The sequence below is a fragment of the Lissotriton helveticus genome, chromosome 3_1 (assembly GCF_964261635.1).
Source record: "Lissotriton helveticus chromosome 3_1, aLisHel1.1, whole genome shotgun sequence".
NCBI lineage: Eukaryota > Metazoa > Chordata > Amphibia > Caudata > Salamandridae > Lissotriton > Lissotriton helveticus.
Genome location: NC_136061.1, coordinates 1538161034 through 1538186224, shown reverse-complemented (window position 1 = coordinate 1538186224; position 25191 = coordinate 1538161034). Strand labels below are relative to the sequence as shown.

Sequence of the window (25191 nt, the reverse complement as noted above, 5' to 3'; positions counted from 1 at the left end):
TTACATCTCCTATGCATCTGCCCCACACTCCTAGAAATTCGGAAAAGGGTTCTCCGCAAGTTGTTGATAAAAAACCAGCTACGGACATGCAGAGCTGCAGTCATACAATGTCTTGGAGGTCACTCCATTGAACTATCTTGTAAAGCCATTATGCTTTGGAAAACGGCAGCCAAAGAACTAGAAAACAAACACGAATGAACTGGAGCGGTTCCCCAGTTCCGTAAAGACTGCTTGGACCCTTCTTCTTCTTCTTCTCCTGCACCAACATTATTTCTGGTCTGGTTCAAAATGTCATTTTAATATGAAAGTTAATTTTATGTATTATCTATGGATGATTGTCTAGGTCATAACAGTATTGTGTTTTCATCTTCTAGCACCTTTTTAATCCTCATCTATTTATCTATTTATGTATTTTCTTCAACATGTTTGTATTGTTGAACATTTTCCACTCTTTTATGATTTTTAACGAGATCAAATAAAAGTATTTCTGACATAGCGTTATCTGTAATTGTTACCCTGTTCTCTTAAGAAGCGTTCTGGTGCCGACAAAACTGCGAAAGAAAGATGTAAATATGATAGACAGGCAGAGAGAAAGGCCAGGCCCTGCCTGTAATTAGAAGGAAGTGTTTATGATTGCCATGGATACAGTAGGACTACGTTCAACTGAGACTCGTCATTGACTTGGGCTATGGTCCTTCGTCTATGTTTGTGGCCCTGGTGTTGGAGACTCCACGTCAGCCCGTCGCGCCCTCTGAACCCTCGCTGTGCTACGCTCTGTATCGCGCCGCTTCCGGTTAGGACGTGGCTCGCGCAGGTGCCATATTGCGCGGCGGAGAGAGGCGGAGGTTTCTAGGCTGTCAGCGGAGGGGAGCCAGAGGAGCCGGAGCCATGGTACCGAAGGAGGGGGAGGCAGGGGATTGGGGCGGTTGGGAAGAAAGATCGGAGGGAGGCTAAGCCTGTCAACAGAGAGCGGAGAAGTCGATGTGACTACGGCTTGTTAACGGAGAGGGCAACGTGGGCCGGCTGGAGCTAGCAGCGGTGTTGAGCTATGCGGACGGGGAAGTGTGCTTTGGTAGCAGGGTTGGTAGTCGTGGTGGGCAGGGGTGAGATGTGTGTCCTTGGCGCTGTCAACGTACCTGTAGCCAGCTACTCGGACGGGTGAGGCGCAAAGCTGTTGTGATGACTGGGAGAGAGATGACCAGCGACTGGTGTTTGGGTCGGCAGGAAGAACCCGGCCAGATCACCCATGGGGAGCTTTGAAGGGAAGGCCCGGGAGCTAGAGCGAGAGGGCTCCGAACCTGTTGACACTGTCTGAGAGAGAGGGCCACGGTTCTGCTACAAGGATCCCGTGGAAAGGCCTTGAAGTTGCTGTCAGGGTGGAGACATTGCGCTTGAAAAGCTGTCGGGGTTTTTAGGGAGAATCAGGAAAGTGCGGCCAGGCTTTAGAAGGAGGGAAACTGGATGTGTTATCAGGATCTGTAGTGAGGTGGACCGGGACCTCTTTACAGGGCCGTGAAAGAGAGGCTATTTAGCTACAGTCAGGATATGGATGGAAAGCCCTGGTGCTGCTGTCTGTGTTTATAGAGGGAGGTGCCAGGGAACTGTATGGAGAAGGGTGCCAGGGAGCTGTTGTCGGGGACTCAAGAGGCTAAAATCTATTGACACTGTTGAGGGAGGTCCAGGACTATGCTGACATACTGGCAAGAGGGCAATTGAGCTGTTGTCAAAGCTTGTAGACTTTGCGCTTCAGTAGCTGTTAAGGTTTCGAGGGAGAGTCAGAGACGTTATCTTCTGTGTTGAGATAGCCCGGCATCTTTTATAGTCTAGGGAGAGGTTCTGGGAGCGACTGTCTAAAGCGTTTCTCAGAATCTCCTGCCAGGCTGGAGTTGCTCTCTTGGTTTTTGGGAGACCGGGACCGGGTCTGCTGTCAGGGTCCTAGGATACCGAGAGTGGAAGGACCGATGTCGGGGGTTGAAGAGAAAGGGCCCAGGAGCTGCTGTTGGGTTTGAGAAGAACAGGTCTGCCGACGAGGTCTGTAATGAGGTGACCAATCTGGTCTTTAAGTGAGTGGACCGAGGAGCTACTATGATGCTGTGTGATAGGAGTATTTGAGGAGATGCTGGTAGGCTCGAAGGGATGAACAGTCTGAAGTTACTGCCACTGTCCGTTGAGAAGGCTTTGAGCTGGTCTTGGTTTAGATTGAACTGGCACTGCAGCTGCCCATAGACAACAGTACGGCTGGAATGGGCAGACTCAGTATGGGAACATTGTCCAGATGCCCCCATCAGCATATGAGAAGCAACATCTTGGGATCTTCGGTCGGAGTGTATTAATAAAGAGCTACTTTCAGCGCTTAGCAAAAGGGTTCACGAGCTGCTTTAGGGTTCAAGATGGATTATCAGGTACTGGCTATCATTGTGAGACTGAGATAAAAAAAAAGTTGATCTTGGTGTTTACAAGGATGCCTGTGATCTTTTACAATTGTGTGAGGAGCCAGTGCTTGGGTGTGCGACCAGGTTCTTGGGCAAAGACCAGAGATCCACAGCCAATCATTGGTGAGAGGAGGCTATCTGGGTAGAAATGGTTTATCTGCTAATCTCTGAGTCTGTCGAGAAAGGTCCTGGGCGATGCAGGATGTGTCTGGCGACATAGGACCAGGGGAATGCAGTCAGTCTGGCATAAGAACACTTTAGGGATGCAGTTTCGGTCTTGCAGCATGAGACCATATGAATGCTGTCTGGGTCTCGTGAGAAAGCCAGAAAGTGATGAACTTGTTCCTGCTCCAGCGAAAGAGACTGAGAGTGTGATGCAGCTGCCTTGAGAAAGCAAGATTCAGCTTGGGGGCTGCTGTCCAGCTTAGGCATGAGAGGGTCTCTGCTGTTGTTGCGTGTTAGGCAGATGACCCATGTCGGACATCTGTTCTGACGAGCGAACAGATGAGCAGCAGTTGTCTGGAAGGGATGACCATGGTGCTATTTGGTTATCTAGTGAGAGACAACTTGAGTGCCTACCACAAGTGGAAGCCAGCTTCTTGTATAGCTACTGTCACAGGTCTGACGAATGACTATCCGGTTGGTGCTTCTTGTCTTATGGATCTGGAAAAGGACTGACTCAGTTGGTGCTGTTCCACATATAGGAACTGCTGTTACATCTCTAGAGACCGGCCAACCTTGTTGGTTTTGCTGCTGTCACAGGAACTGCAAAAAAAAAAAGACCGCTGTTTAGGTTTTTAAGAGACTATCCCAGTTGGTGGTGCTGCTGCTAGAGGTCTTGTTAAATGCGATCCTTGTCTCTGCTGCTGTTGTATGTTTTATGTCCCGTAAGGTATGCTGATGCAGCATGTATCGGGTCGTTATGAAGACTATATGATGTATGATATTTGCGGTACATGGGCGCGAGGATGGATTCAGGGCATGTTTATTTTGCAGATCATGTAAGAAAAGTAGAAAAATTACTTTGTCTTTCTCTTTCATGCAAGTGTTGTATTTCATGTTTATTTACCTATATACTTTATGCTGTATTCTTCTATGGGCAAAGTCAAGAGAGATACTAAAGTTTAATCTTACTTATGAGGTCACTTGTTTTATTAACTGCTTACCGTTTTGATTCTCTGAACTGGTGCTAATTGTTTCGCACAGTGTTTTGAGATAATCTCTTGCGTACTAGACACTGTAAAACTCGCTTGATGGGACGTATTTATCATGTTCTATGGCCCAGAAGCTGAGCATTTTTTATACAGGTAGCCTAAATGGCCAGTCATGGTTTCATTTCAGTTTGTTGTACACCAGCGTGGCTTCTGCTCGGCATGGCTAAAAGTTAGTGGTGTTTTCGTGCAGTGTTGTAGGGTGGAGTAGTGTAGATGGGTCGAAGTGTTGTGGGCTAGAGGGCGTGGGAGTGCAATGCCATTACAAACAATACATTTTCCTTTAAGAGGGCCATTAAATATGCACAGCCATACAGTTTTACTGCTAAAACTAAATAGCTCACTAAAGGAAATGGCACCCCATAGTGTATGGATTTGTGTTGATTGTATTTAAATACTTGTTTCAAACACAATTCAAAATTACAAAAAAATGCTTCATTAGTACTTCTGATATATTCTGAAATATTTGCACAGTTAATTTAGACATTTACATTTTATTGTGTGCCAGAAAAAATACCACCCTGCAGCATTCCCCCAGCACACCCCAGTGTCCAGCATGATTGCCACATAAATCCTCACACTTTGAAGTCGGAGGAAGAAAAGAGAACACCAAGCTTCCTTGAGAGAGAGAGAACTTTGAATTTGACCTCTCTTTGAACGCATAGCAAATGTGACAAGATAAGAACAAAATGTAAAGGCCTGTTTACAGAAATCACGCAGTTGTGAAAGAATACAGAAAGCAGGTTATGCTTAACAGGAGGGACAAGGACATACTGGACAGCCTAAAACAAATAAGCCAGCAAATAGCAAACAAACTGTGAGTTACAAAACACAAACCAATGCTAAAAGCAATGGGCGGCATGCGTTTCCAGGGAAGGTTTCCAAATGTCCCCAAGAAGTCTTTGAAAACGAGACCAGTGGCGCAATCTGGTAGGCTTCAACCCCAAAAATTATTTCTCAGGAAACTTTTTATTGGGCCCTTGAGCCCCTCTGAAACTTTAAGGATAGAACTAGATTGGTGTCCGATTGAAGCTATTATACAATAGGTGCACATTCCTTCTGTGTGCCGAACTGGATATAAATGAAAATGCAAACCCTGCTCTGAAACCAGCAGGGTTTGGGATCACCCCATGGGCAAGACGTGTAGAAAGTACTCTGAAGTCAGTTGGCTGTTGCAACTATTGGGAACACAGATATTATAGAGAAAGGGCTGGAACTTCAGTTTGCTGGCTTCTACTAACTGGAATCGTGTGGTACCCTCCTTCAAAATTACTTAATGACTTACAAGTGAAAACAAAGCCTGGCCTTCGGACTGATCTAGAGTCAGTCAAACCGGAGACATTTAGACTCGGGACTTTGCCCATTGGATCGCTCACTGCATGATGGGCAAGCAAAAATCAAACTCTGGCACAAAGGGCTGAAAAGAGCCAGTTATTCACTTTGTTGTTTTCCTCACACTGACCATGGCTGCTCAAAGATAACTGTTATACCAACTAGTCAGACACCATGACGCTGTGTCAACGGTCAGCCTCCCAGGTATCTTTAGTCTGGTTGCTCTATACATTCTTGCAGCATGGAGCCTGTCTAGGGGCCATATTGCAAAAATTCGAGTCTCTATTGGCCCATACAAGACATTTTTCGTGTCCCAACTGAATTTTTCATCCTTTATTGACATTTACTTCTCAATGCTGTCCTCTCGGAACATCTCCGCCGCGCAGATTTCCTCGACGCTACGCAGAATGGGTTTAGGGCTGGTCATAGCACGGAGACGGCTCTGCTTTACATGGTGGAGCATCTTCGCTCCGTGCTTGACGCGGGACAAACGGCAGCGCTTGTGCTATTAGATCTGAGCGCTGCCTTTGACACCGTCTCGCACCCAATCCTTCTGCGGCGCCTAGAGGAGGCTGGGGTCACCGGTATCGCTCTCCAGTGGTTTCGGTCGTTTCTAGCCAACCGGGCCTTTAGCGTGACCGTCCCACCGTATCAGTCCACATTCCATCCGTTGAACCTGGGGGTCCCCCAAGGCTCCTCGCTGAGCCCTACGTTATTTAATCTGTACGTAAGGCCGCTAGCTGAGGTTGTCAGGCAATGGGGTATGACGATGGTGTCATACGCCGATGACACCCAGCTAGCGCTCACGATCAGCGGGGATGCCGAAGTCGATGCTCCCAGGTTTCAACAAGGACTGCGGGCGGTCGCCAGCTGGATGACGTCCAACTGTCTCCAGCTGAATGCTAGTAAGACCGAGGTCATGGTTTTTGGCAGTCGGCCGGATCTATGGGGAGAGAGATGGTGGCCTGGGGATTTGGGTCCTGCTCCCATCCCAGTCGCCGAGCTCAAGAACCTCGGGGTCTGGCTGGACCCTTCCCTTACGTTTGTGTGCCATACCAAACGCACGGCTGCATGCTGTTTTGGCATCCTGCGCGGGCTCCGTCCAGTGCTGAAGTTCTTCGATGCCTCCACCAGACAACTCATGATCCAAGCCACTGTCACCTCTAGGCTGGATTATGCGAGTTCCTTACTGGTTGGTCTGAATCAGGCAGAGATCGGGCGCTTACAGAGGGTACAGAATGCCGCAGCTAGAGCGGTGGTAGGCCTCCCCAGATTCTGTCCTACCTCTGGTACCTTGCGGTCACTGCATTGGCTCAGCGAATCCAGTTTAAGGTCCTCTGTGTCGCGTATAAAATTCTGAAAGGGTCCCCAGCAACGATTCTCATGGCCCTCCTCGCCCATTACACCCCAGCTCGACCTTTAAGATCTGCAGACCTAGAACTAGCTGTGGTGCCGCGTTTCAAGCGGAGTAGAGCTGGAGGACGCTCCTTTCGAGTGCGAGCGGCGGCCCTGTGGAACTCTCTGCCCCTGGCGATTCGTGCTATGAGGGATCTGATCTCCTTTCGCCGTGCGGTGAAAACCTTTTTATTCCCTTAGTTGTTTATTCTGTCTTTTTTGTTTAGTTGTGTTGTGCAGCTGCCTTGTCGGGCGCCAGGACGCTCCTTAGCTGGAGCATCTGTGCGCCAAATAAAAAACGCATAACATAACATAACAATGTTTCATTGGTTTCTTTTAGTATTACCATAACTTTTTGTGCTGATGTTTTTTTCATGGTTGACTTTTTAGCTCAGTTCATAAACATAACTATTACTAGTGAACGGATTATGTAGTTGTTCAGTGTTATTGCTGTGGGGTATAGTGATCCACTATCCTTAAGAAAAATGCCCACCTCATACAAAGATCACAACTTAAAGCAGAAATTCTGAGCGTTCAATATAACTGTCTTTCAGGAATAGTACAAGTTGTTAAACCAAACTGGTTTATGGGTATGTCCCTCTTCTTTCAAGGCCTCCAACTCCTGTGTCCTCAACTCTCCCATTCCTACTTAATGCATGGCTTGCACTACATTCTTGTTGCGGTGTATTTGTAAGTCTGTAGTTAGTGAATGAGCTTTGGAGATGACAACTGACCGGCTGGAAACTTGACTATGAAAAGGTTCAGAGTTTAAAAATAGCCTATTTAGTAATGTGGATATGCCCTGAGAGAGAAGTCTTCTCCGGGTGCTATGTCACGGTTTTACAAATCAGTGATGACTGTCTTGCTGAACTGAACTTGTTTAGGCCTCCAGTGACACCTGAATATGCTGGAAACTAGTTGTGAATGCTGTTTAGACATAAATAATAATCCCAGAGCGGAAGCTACTTAAAAGTGAAAGGCGATTCCTAATTGGGCACCACTGGAACATGTATAAATAGTGATGGCTTCACGAAAGGGCTGACATTTACAACATTTAACTTTGTATGAAGCAAAAGCTGCATCTTATCAATTTTGCTCATTATTCGCTTCTAAAGATCTCGGGTTTTCTGTAGTAACAATATTAAAGGACGAGATAGTGCTGACTTCGACCTATGGAAATGAAGCTTTGTTTGGTTCTTTCTCAATGCCAGGCCATCAGGAACCTATTTGGCCTAACTAGTCCCACCACTTCATCAGAGGTGAGACTAGAATTTAGTTGAGTAAAACAAGCCTGAGGGGCAGAGACAAATTTAACTTGACCTGCAGCAGGCTCTGTACAGCACTTAGTCGTCCCTAACATCTAATTTACAACTAGCAGCAGTTATTGGCTAGAATTTTTAAACAATTCACCTCCGTCTTTAAAGGTTAAACAGCATTGAAATTCTGTCGATTCCTGCCTAGCTTCCAAAACTCTGTTAAGACCGACCTAAATTATTCTCTTATGAAAAAGATTATACAAATTTTGCAACGGGAAAGAATAAATGTTTTGTAATAGTCTCTTACAATGCTAGGTAATCGCACCCATATTTTTTGGGAAGTCAGAATTGCATGTATACGGTTGACCTTTTTCCTTCCTCCCAATGTTTTTTTTTCCTAGGAGAGAATTTTCTGACTTTTACATTGGTTGTATCTACCACGGAGGATCTCTGCTGCATATTATTTGTTGTTTCCCAGCTTGACGTCATTACATAGTAACTTGTTTCAAGCTATGCTTTAGGATTGCACTGCTTTCAGGCTGCAGTTGAGAATTGTATGACTAGTAATCTAGTGAACCACTGTGATCCAGTAACCTAGACTGGTAAAATGTATTGACATAGCCATAAGCCATCTCTTATTGCAGCAGATAAATGTAGGGCTTCATTGCAATATGTTTTCGTATCGCAAACCGGTCTTGGATATGAGCACAGCTACATGGCCTGAGCTTTAATGAATGCACCAGAGCCATTCCTCTCCAGGATTAGATAAGACATCTGGATTTTAAAGTTCACCAGGCCTGAACTCAAAGGAAGATACTTCTCTTAGGGGAAACAATGAAGATTTAAGAGTGAGGCAGCTGCCGGCATTGCCACTGTCTCTCTAGACTGTGCCTAAACTTTGGAGCGGAGCATCATTAAAGCCTCCTGGCTGGAGGGGTGAAATAAGGAAGACCTTCTATACCTTAATTGTGAATAGCTGTAACACCCTTGTGATGAGGAAGGATTTGCTTCTCATCCCACCAAAAACATCTGCTGGAAGTATCTAAATCAAAAAGCTCCGACTGACTGAGGTTGCCCCAGAGATTTGAGGTGACTCCAGACAGCTGCCCAGAGGAAACAATACAAAGCCTTTCCTGTACCTAGATGTCCTTATGCTTTATCCCCTCCAGTCATGAAGAAGTGTAAGTCTGTTTCAAACCGAAAGCTCCTGTGCCCATGGGGGTCTTTACTTGGCTTCTCCGGCAGTCCTGTGGAATCTTAAATAATCTTAACGTTGACCCTGGCCTTCAATTTTATTGTTTGGAGGATGCTACCTTGATTCCAAAACAAACAGAATTGCCTTACTAACGCTTACGGTTCCTGAGATAACTTGGTTAAAATCCCAGTTCTTTGTCATTGTTAGGAAGTTACTGTTCTGATTCAGAAACCATTGTAAATGTCTTCGAAGCTTTCATGGTTCCCAAGACGTTTGTTTAATTCCCTAGTTACTAAATTTAGCGCAGTTTACTAGTCTCCTCTAACTTCCCTGGTCTATTGTGGGGGCCCCCATTCAGAAAATCTGTAGCACGACTGAGGTCTTCTGAGATCAAACGTCAAGTCTCCTCACCCAACCCATTCCGTCTTATGGAACATACTGTGGAAGTGGCACTCAGTCATAGTCTCTACCAAATAACCAGTGGCATCTGAACTTGGATTCCTGACTCTCCTGACTGACCGGACAATGTAGCCTTCCCGCTTCAAACACCCCCCCCCCCACACTTTTCAGGCACCATTAGGAGACCACAAGAAAATGAATTGCTTTTCTGAAAGGGTTGAAACTTTAGTTCTGGGTAGTTGGCTCCTTGGGTATATTGTGGGTATGTAATAGCTGATAACGTTGATAATTACAGTGGGGCACGGTGAAGAAATGTGAACAAGGTAATTTCTTTAACCGTTGAATGCACAAGGCATTTTGGTGCATTTAGGATGGAAATGTGTAAACATTTAAACTCACTACAGCCTCTGAACTTCAAACAGCTACATACAAACATCTCAACCACACCAAAGCAAGTGTTCCAGGTCTAACAAATCCCAAATGCTTTCCAAAATAGCAAGCGTTTCATTGCACTGTAAAACTCTGTCCCTGTCCTGTGACTTCGTAATAATGTTCTGTTACATGCCTTATCTGGAAGAAATTAAGAAGTGAAATCTCAATATCCCATAGAGGATCAGCGGAGTTCAGACCTCTATTTCCTTTTATTCCATTTACTCCACCCCATGACTCCCTAGCGCCCACCTGAAGTACCTCAAGTCTTGGACAACAGAATTCAGTAGGTGTTCAGACCTCATCCAAAACAGCAAACATTTCTGGAGACCCCCGGGATCCAGCCGGGCCACGGAGGACTACCGCATAGGTTGACAGCGGAGCATTCTGCATTCACAAATAGTGACTGGAGTGACTCCCCCTGTGTCCCGATTCTCTGGACCTTCCCAAGTAGCGATGATTTTGTCGCTTGCTTGAAGGAGCCTGTAACACACAGGCGCGCCTTCCACCGCTTTTTTCCACACACCTTAGCGCGTGTGTAGGACTCAAACACGTGGCCTTTCCTTTTGCCACTCACTCACCCTGGTCCTGAAGAAAGTCCCGCCCAGACCCTACAGGGACTGAAACATGTAGACCGTTATTAAGCCAACTTAGTAATCATCATTTTTTTACTACTAGTTGCAGCACATAGTTTTTATTTGACACCCTGGGCCGCCACGAATAAATCAGTAGGCAAGGATTCCCAGAGGTGCATTTTAACATTCACCTTCATTCACTTCACACTATCGCACTACACCTGCTCCGCTGTAGTCAGGCGTTGAAGCACAACCAGGCGGCACTCTGCTGCCTGGTTGGACCCCGATGATGAAGCATGACACCAACCAGGTTGGTGTGTGAGGGATTTTTAAACAAAGACTGCTTGTGCCCAGCTGACACAGCTACGTTTACAGGTGACATGGAATACTAACCATATTCCATTACTCCAACACAGTGGGCCAGTCCTCGTTGTTTATTTGAATATACCTCAAGGGTAGGGACTCGCCCCTCAATAACCCTTGCTCTCCATTTTTGTTTATTCGACCCCCAGAACACAACAACAAAATCACCCAACAAATTATGGCTGAAAACTACTGGACAAATCAATGCCCTGTGGTGAATGGTCTATGAACAAATTATCCGGCATCTTCAAAGTTACACTCTTTGCATATCACCATTACTTTTCTGTGTAAAATGTCACTGTTAGAAGATCTAGCTGAACAGTCGGTGTCTTATTGTCCAAAAACCTCTGCCTTCTAACTGGACTTCACTTCTGTCCGGCACTTGACAACTTAGTCCCGCTATTGCATGAGAGTTGAAATGTGATCAAAGAGGAGGTGTGAGGATAGATAAAAACCTCACAATATGCTTCAGTCCAAAACTAGAGTCTACATCTTCAAATTTTTATCACTCTTACTTCGAAGACTTTTCATTATCACTTAAAAAACCAAAACAAAATGTCATTTGTTTTGCAGTGATTTGGTTTTAGAGACACTGGGAAACAAGCACAAAAGCACAATCTGTGCACTACCACAAAACCAAAATGATCAATCTAGATTTTCTAATTGGGCCGTCACTTCACCTGACTTATTTTCAAGAGTGATGTATGACTTCGAAGAGCACTTCCTGTCCTTCAAAATTTTCAGTGGGAGTCTGCCTATTTAATGTAGGATGCAGACACCAGTATGTGAAAAGTACAATCTGGGTCCCTGAAATGTCGTACTGCTGCTCCTGTTTGGCTTGTAGTGGGAGACTGGTTAACTCATAGTGCTCACCACTGAAGTGAACACCACAATAGGCAGTTGAATTGCCTGTCTATAGCTGCAGTCCACTCTCCACAATCAACATTTGCTACACGACGGGTACCATTGGAAGGACCCATTTTTGATAAATACTTGCATTTCAATTATTTTGTGGCATCACTTGGCAATAGCAGTGTTGGCCTAACTAGCAACTGTTCCTTACCCGTTAAATAAAATAAACTAGCGTGAAATTTTATAGGGGCACTGAGCGAGAGGATGGAACTGAAGGAAATCGAAAAGTTGCATGTCAAGTCAAAGGAAAATTTACTTTTGGTCATAAACAACGTATCCTATCCATCAACAGCTGCGAACGTTGGTCCCAGTGAGCCTCAGCTTATGGAAGGTAGAACATAATGATGTATTGATGTAGAAGGTAGTGAATGAGAATGTCAAGCCAAGTAAAGGACACCATCATATAGGTGCGTTGTACCACTGGCTGCAGTGAAACTTTTCATCAGAGTTTATGCTGTACCCGTCCAAATTTTTATTTGGTCCATATATAGCAAAATAGAATACTACGTTTTAAAAGTGTCAGTGCAATCTTTTGTCAACTGCCTCATTGTCAGTACAATATTTTAACCTTTTCTGCTTGTCCTTAACTGTATTTCCTATGGTATTTTTTTTTCTTCGAATAAGCTGAGCTGTTTAGTAATTCTAAGTCATGTCAGTTTAACCGAGGAAGCCTAATCATATAAACGTTCGCTTTCGTACGCAATAGTCACATGTGCAGTTGCATTTTAACTGCTACATTTGACCACCCCTCCATGCTGTTCTTATTTGCACACTGTTGCTCAGCTAGGAAATATCACAAAGAACTACTCGTTATTTAGCATAAAAGCCGGTCAAAATGAGTTGACCAGCCTCTGAAAGGCTATAATTGGGTTCCGCATAGTTCCTCTATGACAGTCCAGTCAGGACCCCCAGGTTGTTCACAACTAAAGGAACATACCGAAGGACCTTTTATTGTGCAGTCCTACTGAGTTGTGTTCCCATTTTCGTACTCATCAAACTAACCTGATTGACATATTATCAACTGGTTGTGGATCTTGAATGTACACTTGTTTAGACCAACTGCTAAGAGTATAATTATGATACAAGCCTTTAATGATTCAAGGGTCAACTTGTCAGAGTGAACTACTGCCAAGCAGTACACGGAGAAAAGAAGCAGGGCCTATGTACTATGGTTCCCTCGATCAATATGCTTCAAGAATAACCCCTGAAAATATTAGGTAGGTCTTTTACAAAGCTAGATCCTGATGTCTTTGGTTTAAAAAAAACAAAAAAACTTTGATGGCTTCTTAACCAGGGGCACTATAACATTAGGCAGTGTACCAAGGTGTTCTGGTGTGATAAGGGACCAGCAACTGGAAAAGTGTGTTTTGCAGTATCACACTGGACATTCTTGCATCTGTAGTAAAGTATTTTTTGTTTTAAATACACAGGTAAAATTATGGCTGCCTCATAAGCAGCCTGGAGCTTACCGTGGATGAAGGATTTCTAAATGCCTTTGTCCTCCTGAAAGGTACAGCACAGTTTAAGGATTAGAGAGCAGATTAGTGAGGGGGCCGCGAGAGAGGTGTGCAAACCGTGGAGGAGGCAAAGACGTATAAAAGGAGTTATTAACAAATTATCACTGAGTATGTGGTGACAAACCACCCTTGCTCCGAAAACACCTACCTTCCAGACACAAGCCTGTCCATGGAAATGTGCTACTGTATATTGACGATACATGCTACACTACTTTTTATGTACAATTATGTTTCACAAATGTATATCATTGTGGTTTTCCTAATTATATATTTGCGATGGATATTTCTATCTGCAGATTCCTCAATTTAAGGGTATCCCCTGGTACCAAATTGAATCTGTAGAATTTTCTTACAATTCTCCTGCTCACCAATGGGTGATACAGTTCCTTCTTTTCCGCTCTCTTCGGCGTAGATCCAGATCTCCGCTCCCAACGTTTTGGGTTTTCTGATGATTTCAAAACCTTGCTCTCTGATAGCATGTCAGAGGCAATGTCTCTCGACCTATCTCCTGAGGCGGAAGCCGGGAGCGTTACTTGTGCAATTTAAAAAAAAATCTATCGTCACTTTATTACTGTGTTTTTAACTCACCCGCTCGTGATACCACCTCAGGGCACTTGCTCGCCACTGATCAGCCCTCGCAGCGGATCCTAGCGCTGCCGCGAAGCCTGCCCTAACATACCTCCTGACGCCATTACTGGCGAGGACAGAGGCCACGCCCCCTTTTTAGGCCACGCCCACTGCCGCCTGGTATAAAGACGCTGACAACAAGCGCCACAATCAGATTCGACCTATCTCCTGAGGCGGAAGCCGGAAGCGTTACTTGTGCAATTTAAAAAAATATCTATTGTCACTTTATTACTGTGTTTTTAACTCACCCGCTCGTGATACCACCTCAGGGCACTTGCTCGCCCCTGATCGGCCCGCGCAGCGGATCCTAGCGCTGCCGCGAAGCCTGCCCTAACACACCTCCTGACGCCATTACCGGCGAGGACAGAGGTCACGCCCCTTTTTTAGGCCACGCCTACTCCACTCCACCCCCTTCCTTCCGCATAAACCATGTGCCTCTGCCGGAAGCGCAGCGGACGAGCGCAGCAGGAGCGCCGTTTGCGCGCCGTTTGCGCGCCTAAGGTAAGCCCGTCTGCGCCAGACCGAGCCCGAGGCCCAGGACCCCTGCCTCAGTCACATCTTCACCCCTGAGGTATACCCAGGAAACCCTCCTCAATCTCAGGGACTCTTCTACCACTCCCTGTCGCAGCATCATCCCTTTAAAGGATGGACACTCCTGCTGCTCAAACTGTCCATATAAGCTAACACCACGACTTCCTCCGAAACCACGCTGGATCAGGATGGCCCTGCTTAACTGCAGATCCCTCCAGAAACATCAAGCAGAAATTAACATGCTTCTGCAAGACTCCGAGATCGAGATTCTCTTTCTCACCGAAACATGGATCAATTCCAACTCAGACCCGGACATAGTTCAAACACTACCCTCGGGCTACCTCATCAAGCATCAGGACAGACCCTCCGGGACTGGAGGCGGAATAGCGATTATCTACCGAGACTACCTGTCCTGCCACTTAAAGGACAGCCCAATTCAGGACTGCGAAAACGCCCTGTTTTCTATCCACCTACCCCCATCCACAACCCTCTCTGGGATATTAATCTATCGCCCCCCAGGACAGCAACGACTTTTTTGCAACTCCCTGGTGGAAACCACCTCCTCCCTTGCCTGCTTGTCTCCTAACTTCACGGTCTTAGGAGATCTAAATCTCCATTTCGATGACCAAACTAACAAAACCGCCGAAGACCTTAAAGAAGACCTAGCCTCCCTTAACCTCCACTTGAAAGGCAACCAGCCCGCCCACTCCAAGGGCCACCTGTTGGACCCCATTTTCACTAACCTCACGAGACTAGTAGTGAACAACCCCCTCCCTGTCCCCTCGTCAGACTACTTTTTAATCCCCTTTAAGCTTCAACTTTTGTCTGAAGTCCCGGTGAGACCTCCCCCCCCCAAGCACCATCCCGTCCGTGGCAAAAACTGGACACGGCCTCATGGGCCCAAGTACTCGCCTCTACCACACCTGTGCTTGACCCAGACCCCTCCAGAGCAGACACTCAACTCCGCGGCTGGATTGATCAATCCCTTGACGCCATCCTCCCTGTCAAACCCCTCCCTAGTAAAAAGAAAACTCTTAAGTCTCCCTGGTATATTCAAGAACTACGCGAACTTAGGAAAAAGTGCAAAAAGCTCGAGCGCCTTTAGAGAAAGGAATGGGCTACTGAAAGCAAAAACGAATATAGGTCTGCCATGAAGCACTACAAAGCTTGTATAAAAAACACCCAGGCAACCTTCTTCGAGCAAAAAATACAAGCTGCAGCCAATTCTGCCAAAGAAACCTATCGCATCGTACGTCTTCTCACCAAAACCTCAGACCCGCTGCCCACACTAGACCCATCGGGCACCAGATGCAACCAGCTAGCTGAGTTCTTCTCAACAAAAATTTATAATATCCTCAAATCCCTCCCTCCTCCCAACACCTCACTACTCCCCGTCACCTCTCCCTCTTGTTCGGAGGCCCCTTGCCTCCAAACATTCTCTCAAGTGACCACAGAATTATTCCTGACCACTCTACAATCAGTGAAGAGCGGGGCTCCATCGGATCCAGCTCCTATGAGCAAACTAAAACATTTCGCCACCACGGTTGCCTCCCCCTTCACCAACCTCATTAACGCTTCCCTGACACTGGGTACTGTCCGAACCAATTGGAAAAAAGCCACAGTCAGGGCACTTCTTAAAAAACCCCACCTCGATCCCACGGATCTATCCAATTTCAGACCCATCTCTCTCCTCCCGGCAATAAGCAAAGTGGCCGAGCGAATTGTCAACCACCAACTATCTCTCTTCCTGGAATCCAACAAACTCCTGCGCCAATCCCAGACTGGGTTCAGACCAGGACAGGGAACAGACACCGCTTTACTAGTCGTGGTCGAAAAGGCAAGAACCATCATAGACGCAGGAGGATCAGTGGCAGTGATCCTCCTCGATCTGAGTGCCGCCTTCGACACGGTAGACCATGCTATTCTCATCCACCGGCTCAGCATGGTAGGAGTATCCGGCACCGCCCTGGATCAAATCCTTCTTAGAAGGCAGAACCTTTCAGGTGTCTGATGGCACAGTCAAGTCCAAAGCTCTCCCGCTCCAGTGTGGGGTCCCCCAGGGCTCCTCCCAGAGCCCCACACTTTTTAATGTTTACATGTCTCCCCTAGAAGACATTACAACCCCATTCAGCATAAAAACAGTTATGTATGCCGATGACACCCAACTGGTAGTGTCCATCAACCAGTCGAGTAAAAGCCTGGACAACCTGGCAGTTTGTCTCGAACATCTACCATTGGATGTGCGAATCGCGCCTTAAATTAAACGGTGAGAAATCCGAGATCCTTCTCTTGGGAAACCCACACAAACTTCCCCCATCCCTCTTATGGCCAAGCTGCATGGGATCACCTCCCACCCCCAAACCAGAAGTCAAAAGCCTTGGTATCTGGCTGGACCAAGACCTCAATTTTTAAAGCCCAGGCCAGAAAAACCACAGGCACTTGCTTCGGCCTTATTCAAACAGCACGGAAAATCCTCCACTTAATCCCCTTCCAATCCAGGAAACTGCTCATGCAGGGCCTGGTGAACTCCAGATTGGACTACGGAAACGCCCTTTATCTAGGGGCCCCCGCATCGGTCATTCACAAACTGCAATGCGCCCAAAACGCCGCTGCCAGACTCTTAACAGGGACCAAATCCAGATGTTCAGCCAAACCAGCCCTCAAAAGCCTACACTGGCTGCCGATTAGGGAAAGGATCACCTTTAAGACACTATGCATTTCACACAAAATAATGCATGGCAGAGGTCTGCCGATTCTGAGCTCCCTTCTCAAACCCCATCAGTCTTACAGGCAACTCAGATCAGACTCCCTCTCCTTGCCAGCGTCCCCAGAATACAAAAGGCCCGCTCTGGGGGGCGACTGTTTTCCTACAATGCCCCAAAGCTGTGGAACGCCCTTCCACTCTCCCTCCGAAGAGAACACAACCTACTTGCCTTTCGTAGGCAACTAAAAACATGGCTCTTCCCATAATACGTCGCCACCTCTTCCCCCCCTCCGGAACCATAGGTTGACTGTCGGCGCTGGGACGCCCTAGGGTAGCTACGCGCTCTACAAATCTTTATCCAAAATCCATCCAATCCAAAATCTCCTGAAAACTAAATGAGTCTAACTGTTCCATATCTGCAGGACTCTGTTGGTCATAGACCAGCACATGTACTTTTGGTACTTGGACTCTGGTCACTCCTCAGTCATGTGATGAAGGCTCGTTCATGCACCCAAAGATGATCAGGGAAATAAAACTCTACATTGCCGAACATAAGCGTTTATGGTAGAAAAAACTTGCACTCCAAGTCACAGGGTCATTTGCCATCTGCTCAAGGAGGTAGTCCTGATCAAACTTCCATATCTGCTCAAAGTCTTCCAGTAAGTCGAAGACTTACTGTTGCATTCCTTCACTTGAAATTAGGTGTGAAGGAGTCAATCACAACTTCATGTCTCAAACGTTACCAGACTCCAGTCTGGTCCTTAGTTGGTCATGGTGATCCCAGACGACCCTGTCCCATTATCAACCCTGCAGTAAATTGCAGCATTCAAGGAGGCCGTGCGGCAGCTTGCTAAAGTGCTTCCAGCTCCTTCTAGTGTGTGTTCAGTCTCCTGAGAGCTGGGAGGGGCATAATTTGGGACTTATGCCAACAAATCCATCTTCTGTGCCAAGTGACCACGTGGAACACATACCCAGGACCATTTTGTCACCGGTTCATGTGTAATGTGATGTGATGTGAAAGATTCTTATATAGCGCAACTAACACCTGAAGGTTTCTTGGCGCTGGTGTGGGGGAGGCAGAAAAGAATAAAGTGAAAAGAGCTAATTGTAGGCTTCAGTGAACAAAAAAGTTTTGAGAAGAGATCTAAACCTAGTATAGGTGGAGGGTAACCTTAGAGAGAGGGGAAGAGCATTCCAGAAAGAAGGAGCTAAAAAAGAAAACCTGAGGCCACCATGTTTCTTCCTCTTAAATCTAGGGACTGTCAGCAAAGCCAGCTGAGACGAACGAAGACTGCGAGAGGGAACATAAGGGTGGAGAAGGGAAGAGATAAATGAGGGGCCTCCGCCTGCAAGGGATTTAAAAATTATGCAGCCTAATTTAAACTTGCAGCGACCGGGAGCCAATGTAGGCTTTTCAAAAGGGGACGGACGTGTTGATGTCTAGGTTGGTGGGAGATGAGGCGGGCGGCCTGATTTTGGATCAACTGCAGTCTTTTGGCCAGATAGTCGGGAATGCCTACATAGAGTGCATTTGCGTAGTCGATTCGTGAAATGACTAACGCCAATAAAGCCAAAGTGAGGGCCTCGGTGGTGAGGAGGCGGGAGATTTTACGGATCTTCCTAAGCTGGAAATGACTGGAAGATACTACCGCACTGATCTGGGACTTCATTGAGAGGTCGCTGCTAATAATGACCCCCAGGCTTTTAGCAGAGTTGACTGGGCAAGGTGGGCTGCCCAGGCTTGTTGGCCAAAAGGAGGGTTGCCAAAGGTTAGGAGATCCCCCGACAATAACTAGCTCGGTCTTGTCGGGGTTGAGCTTAAGGTGGTTTGAGCTCATCCAATCGCTGATAAGACAGAGGGTGGTTTGGAAAGTGGAAATTGACTGATCCGAGGGGTCGATGGTAAAGACCAGTTGAATGTCATCCGCGTAATTAAACACTGTGACATTCAGGCTGCGGAGGGAACGGATCAGGGGAGCCAAATATAGATTAAAAAGAAGTGGGGACAGGGAGGATCCCTGGGGGACGCCGCAGGATAGCCCAACCTGGCCAGCTGAGAACTGAGACAGCCTGACAGCTTGTTTGCGTTCAGACAAGAAAGAGTGGACCCAGTTAAGGGCAGTACCCCGAATGCCAGCTTCTCTGACACGGTCGACAAGAATATCATGGTCGACCGTGTCAAAGGCGGCTGACAGATCCAGCAGGACCAGGGCCTGACAGATGTTAGCGTTGGCCCCTCTGCGCAGTTCCTCCATAACAGAGAGTATGACAGCCTCTGTGGAGTGCGCGGGTCTAAACCCGGCCTGCTGGGAGTCCAGAAAACCGGATTCCTCGATAAAGGAGCTGAGAGTATTGGTAACATGTGACTCCAGCACCTTACTGAGGAAGGGAAGAAGAGATATGGGGCGAAAGTTACTCATGATCAGAGGGTCTGCACTCTGGCTCGTGGTCCATGTCAGTCCCTTCTGTGCTATCACCAACTCTGTAATCCCAGATCCTATCCCAACTCCAGTATTTGACCTCCTAACCATTGTCTGCTCGCTGCAGGCCTTTGTCATGCTATGAGATCACAAATGTGAATCCAGTCAATATGCAGCCAGACCAACCATTGACCTCCGCTTTAGCAGCAGTACTAGACAATGCTCAAAGCATTATTTAGATCCGACTCTAGCCCTGTTCTGTGTATGCAAAATATTCCCATGATGTGAGAAAGTGACTCTTTTGCATTGTACCCCCCTGCCCCCCACACACACGTTTTGCTTGGTTTTGATGTGTGTTCAGTCGTAGTGTGCAGGGTCCCTGCCAACCAGGTCCCTCTGTGCCAGTGCTTCTTCCCTAAAAACAAACCCCCAATTATTAATTCTACCCCGTGTAAGTCCCTAGTAAATGGTATCCTCAGTACCTAGGGCCTGGGAGCTGAAGAGGGTCCCTCAGGACCCCCACTCACTGGGACCATACCACTGCCCTTGCAGCTTGCATGCCCCTGCGAGGGAGAAATCGACAAAATCAACATGGCACCCTGCCTGTGTGCCATGCCAGCTAACACTGCCTGAAGGCATAGGTAAGTCACCCTTCTAGCGGGCCTCACAACCCTAAGGCAGGATGCACTATACCACAGGCGAGGGCATGTCTGTAAGAGCAGATTTGCCCCTACAATATTTTGGTGTATTTCCTAATATTGTAAGTGCCAGTGAAGCCATAGAGAGTACATTCGCTGGAAACTCGCCAACTCGAGTTGCACAGCACCATGATGGCTTCACTGAACACAGGAGTGTTTGGTACCAAACTACTCCTTTCAATAAATCAACACTGATGCCAGTGTGGGATTTATTGTACCCTGTACCCAGAGGGTATCTCAGAGATGCCCCCTGAAAACCTGTCAACTTTGGTGTGGTCTCTGACCGACTGTAGGCAGCCAGCCACCATCAGACCTGTTTCTGGACTCCTCGATAGAGAGCCCCTGCTCTCTGGGACCAGAAACAATGCACATCCTGGGCAGAGGTGTCGCACCTCCTCCCCCAGGACGGGCCAGTGCTCGAAGAGGGGAGTTTCACCCTTCCGCCTTTGTAATGCGACCCCCAGCCTCTGCTGCTAGCAGCAGATGGCAGCCCCCCGTTTACACCTCACCCCCCCTTGGGTGGGCAAAACGTTGGGAAAACTTAAGAAGAATAGGTGTGCCCACATCTTCCAATTGCACCCCTAAGGTGGGGGAGGCTAGGTGAAGTCCCTGCCATCGTGAAGATGGGGAGACCCCTCCAATGAGGGGGAGATCTGATTCCCTTTCCCATAGGAGGGTGGCATAATAGAGGGTGCAGTCACCCCAGGTAAGGTGCACATTGGCTCTACCTGCTACTCTCCTAAAACAACCTAAATCTAGTATCTGGGGGGCTTATCCAGACCTGGAAACTAGATCTGCGACGACCTATTAAGAAAGACGACGACCCTGCAGTGAAGACTGAAGTCAATGACTGCCTTGGTGCCAGCCCTACCAGCGGGGCTCCAACTTCAACGAACCTGCGACCTGTCTTGCAGCCAGAGACCTCTGAAACCCCCTGGGAGGAATGCTGCCTTCAACAAAGACTCCAATCTCCCGTGCACAGCGGACCTGTCCAGAAGAAAAGAACAATCCAGGCGGATCCGTGACTTGTGCCCACTCTGCACCCGACGCCCTCAGCCCGAGCCTGAGTGGCCCCAGCGACCAGGACTCCGAATTTAGCGTTGGCCTTTCTCTCCTGATCCCCACGATTTCGCCTGCATAGTGAATCTGAAGGACCCCCCCCTACTGTGAGCCGCCCAGGAAGATTTCCAACGTCTAAAGGCACCCCTGTACCTGGGCTTTGGTGAGATCGTCCACCAGTGCCCCTGTGACCCCCAACACCTCAACGTTCCTGGGCTGTCGCTGGTGTTCTGTATGGACGCCTGCAGCCTGTTTCAACTATGAAGAAACTCCAGTGGATTGCATTGGGCACCCAATGTTGGGTTGCACCCACCCCTGTTCCCTGGTGGTGTATGTTTGGTGCTGCTTTGTGCCCCCGTGCTGGTCCTAACACCCAAAGCTTTGCCCCTGCAATCATTCCACTTACCTGCAAGCAGCGTGGCTCCAAGGGCCCCCGGTCGCCATTAAAAATGCGTTAGGCCAAACTCTGAGTTTGGCCTCTGCACCCAGCCTCCCCTGTGCTGTTGGTGGTGCAGTGTTTGTACTTACCTACTCCTTACCACTGCTGACCATTGGTCCAGATGACAGGAACTGTAAGTTGTGTACTTACCTGATTAACCGCAGAACTGTTTCCCCCATAGGATAACATTGAACTATTCTGAAAATATTCTAAGTGCTGATTCTTTCAAAGTGCAAAGTATTTTTAATTAAAGATTTTGGTCTTAAAATACAAACAAAGTATAATTTTTTTTATATTAGTCTGGATCTCCTTCTATAGTCGTGTGTCCAATATTGATCACTGTTATGAAATAAATGTCTTACACTCCTCTGGGGTAGGCCTAAGGCTGCTCGCCCACACTACCACTAATAGAGCACAGGGGTTTTTCATTGAGCTCTGTATACTTTTGAGGAACCCATGGATTCTGGACATGGTATAACCACCTCATCGCAATCTCCTATACAGAGCCAGCTTCCTACATATGATCATGACAGTAAGGTGGCCATTCTGCTCCACCTCACTATACTGATTATAACCTAGATTTATAAAGTGGTAGTAGACTAACTAAACCCCAGAGACAAAGTTAGACTCACCACCTGGGTAACTAAATTAAGAAAGTGCTTTCACAGTTGTGCAATAGGCTGCAGAAGTAATTGATTACTGTTGCCGCCTAATTAAACCAAGACCGACTTGTTGGCTGAGATCCGCCAGCCAGGTCCAGCTTGTTTTGAGCCATTATTGCCAGTCATCTAGTTTCTTAGGGCACCTTTATGGCCACTTGGTCTAAGCGGTGCTTGGGCCCAGGTGACGTAGACCGGCCCGATGACCCCAGTTTTCTTTCTAGACACCCTAAGCCTGAGAGCTTGGTGTTAGCTTCTTCGATGGGTGACGTGTATCCTAATGACTTTTCTACTAGTCCCCTGGATAGAGAGTTGAAACGTATTTAGTGCTTGGGAAAGAGATTATTATTTCTGCATAGATAAACCCATGCTATACTTGACATGGCCACATAAATCTTGTTGGCCATACTGGAAAACCTGCAGTAGTGGTATCTTATGACCATCCATCTGAAGCAAGAAATAATAAATGCACATAGTGCAACAACCGTGGAATGCTGGCGGGGGTTACAGCAAGTAATCTGTTAAACCAAGAAATAGCTGATGCGCTATCTAGTGCGTGTTCCATGTTCACTAAACTGACCTTGGAACGCTTGTATTTTTGTTCACTGAATGGTATTGGAAAAAGTTGTAAGCTCATCACCGCTTTGATGGTCCTTCCTTGGTCAGTCACAAGTGCAGTGTATACACCATGTTTAGGACCTCCAAGTCATACCTGCCAGTATGCAATGGAATTTGCCAGTGTGCTATGGAATTTCAAAGGAATTTGTGTTGGTGACTTGAAGATTTATAGAGCTAGTCATGTGCTTCTATTTGATTTTGGAATAATATGTGCTCTTCGATAGTTGCCAGCACAGTTCTGAGAGTGTGAAGTTTTCCGTTTTTTTTATATTGAGCTAACAACTTGCAAAATGTGACTAATTCACAATAAATCTGTTTTTTTTACTTTGGGAACCAGATATGTCTTTTATTTTTGATTTGGTTATATTTGTAGTCCAGCTTAATACAATGAAAGCAACTCGTTTGTCTTGCCATGGTTCACACACGGATGCTGTTGGACTAGAAATGGCTGCAGCTTCTAGAACTTTATGGCCCACCTTCTGAAGTTTGTGTTAAGAGCTGAGAAAAAAGAGGTGTTGTAGAGTGTCTGTTCTGTGTTGTAGATTGCTCTCTGTGTGTCATTAGCTGGAGAAGGGTGTGTTAAATCTTTTGGGTGAGCCAAACAGATGTTGTAGGACATAGCTGTTTTTTCAATTTGGTGATTTGGAAGCAGGAGGCACGTGGCTTCCCTCAGAACCCTCTAAGGGTTGTAAGTCATTCATGCTATGTGTCTCAGCTCTTGAATTTTGTAGTTTCAGTTGTGGAGCTATGGGTCCGATTGGGATATATGAAATGCATGATCTGATCTGCTTGTCCCTCAGAGTTCTTTTGGGGGGTGGGGAAGGGCAGTCCGCTGTTCTTAGAAGCCTCTCGGTCAATTCAAAAGCAGTATATGCTGCTTGATGTTGAGTTAAGTTGAAGTAAAAATGGAAAAAAACATGTATTCATCATATTGTGACTTGGCATTGTGATCTGTCATGAATGCTAATGTGGGTATATATTGAACAGTTGCAGTGACTTTGAGAGCCAATTTGTTGTCTGATTTATCATTTGTCTCGCTATAGGTGCTGTTGGCAGCTGCGGTGTGCACAAAGGCGGGCAAGGCAATTGTCTCTCGACAGTTCGTGGAGATGACACGCACCCGCATCGAAGGCCTCCTAGCTGCCTTCCCCAAGTTGATGAACACTGGGAAACAGCACACCTTTGTGGAAACTGAAAGCGTACGATATGTGTACCAACCACTCGAAAAACTGTACATGGTCCTAATCACCACAAAGAACAGCAACATCCTAGAAGACTTGGAGACCCTACGTCTTTTCTCCAGAGTGGTAAGGTTCCTTATGATGATGATTCTGTTTCTAAACATTGCTTCATATCGCACTTTCTTTTCGAAGAGCTATAATCATCAGTTCTTGCTATTACTCAGTTTAATGGTACTTGGGTTACTTCATACTTCAGTGCAGTGCTAGGCGTGTAACTCGGTGAGGGATCATGGCCAGTAGTGGGTACAAAGTGTTTAAGTGAGATGCTGGCAGTTGAGAAACACCCACCCCAACACCCATGGAGGCCTTAGTGGCTCTTGTCTTTTCTGCACATTAAGAACCCTGTGGCGAGCAGTAGAAAACTTGTGAATGGTATCCTACTGGTGGTAAAGATTGCCTCTGCCTGGATTGTGTGTGTGTGTCTTTCCTAGAGTGATGAGTACTGTTCCTTTTGTGGTCAGTCATATTTGGTGTCTCATGCACTATACAAAATCATAATACTCTGCTGTATTTTCACTAAGTATATACCACTGGGGGGTCTTCTTGCAGTACGTAGCGGCTGCTGCCAGTACGAAACCGATGTGAGGAAAGGGACATTAATGTGTTCATTTTCCATGTTGTATGTAGTGCATGCACATCTTTCTTTCGTTCACATGGTTTGTGTACCCATCTCTAGCATGCATCAGGGTGCAGAGAGCAGAGATTATTTGTGCAGAGAACAGAAAAGTGATCTACTTGCATTGGAAAATGGTGTATCCGTCAATGGCACTGTGGTTCAATCGTCGAAGATATTGAACAGTTACCATCAACTTGTTCATAATTAGTGTTTTACTGCTTTAATATTGTTATAGTATCCACATAATAACTAGTTATCAGGGCTGCCAATGTGCTTGATGTACAGGCCAACCAAGCAAATTACTTCATCCAAGGAGGATGTTTGGAATTGAAAGTCAATTCATTTTATTGGCTTGGTTCACAGTGGCCTCCATGTTGGATAAACTTGAGTGAGAGTTTTACAGGCTCTTGCAGTCTTGTGGCTCCTTTCCTCTTCTTGAGTAGTCTCAGTGGCTTTATTTGTGACGATTGTCACGAGATTTGGAATTTTGGAATGCCTTGTCCTTTGACAGGCTTCAATTTGAGCTATAAATATCAAACTTGTGTTTTCTGATGAATAATTCC

General features: G+C 46.6%; 1 protein-coding gene across 1 annotated transcript in view; it reads left to right on the top strand.

Moving 5' to 3' along the window:
• The first annotated feature begins 703 nt into the window (after positions 1–703).
• Positions 704–25191, top strand: part of ARCN1 (archain 1 coat protein complex I subunit delta) — a 137449-nt gene continuing 112961 nt past the window's right edge. The window contains exons 1-2 of the mRNA XM_078682233.1: positions 704–891; positions 23815–24078. Coding sequence (XP_078538359.1) covers positions 889–891; positions 23815–24078 — 267 coding nt within the window. The 5' untranslated portion in view covers positions 704–888. The remainder of the gene's footprint in view (positions 892–23814; positions 24079–25191) is intronic.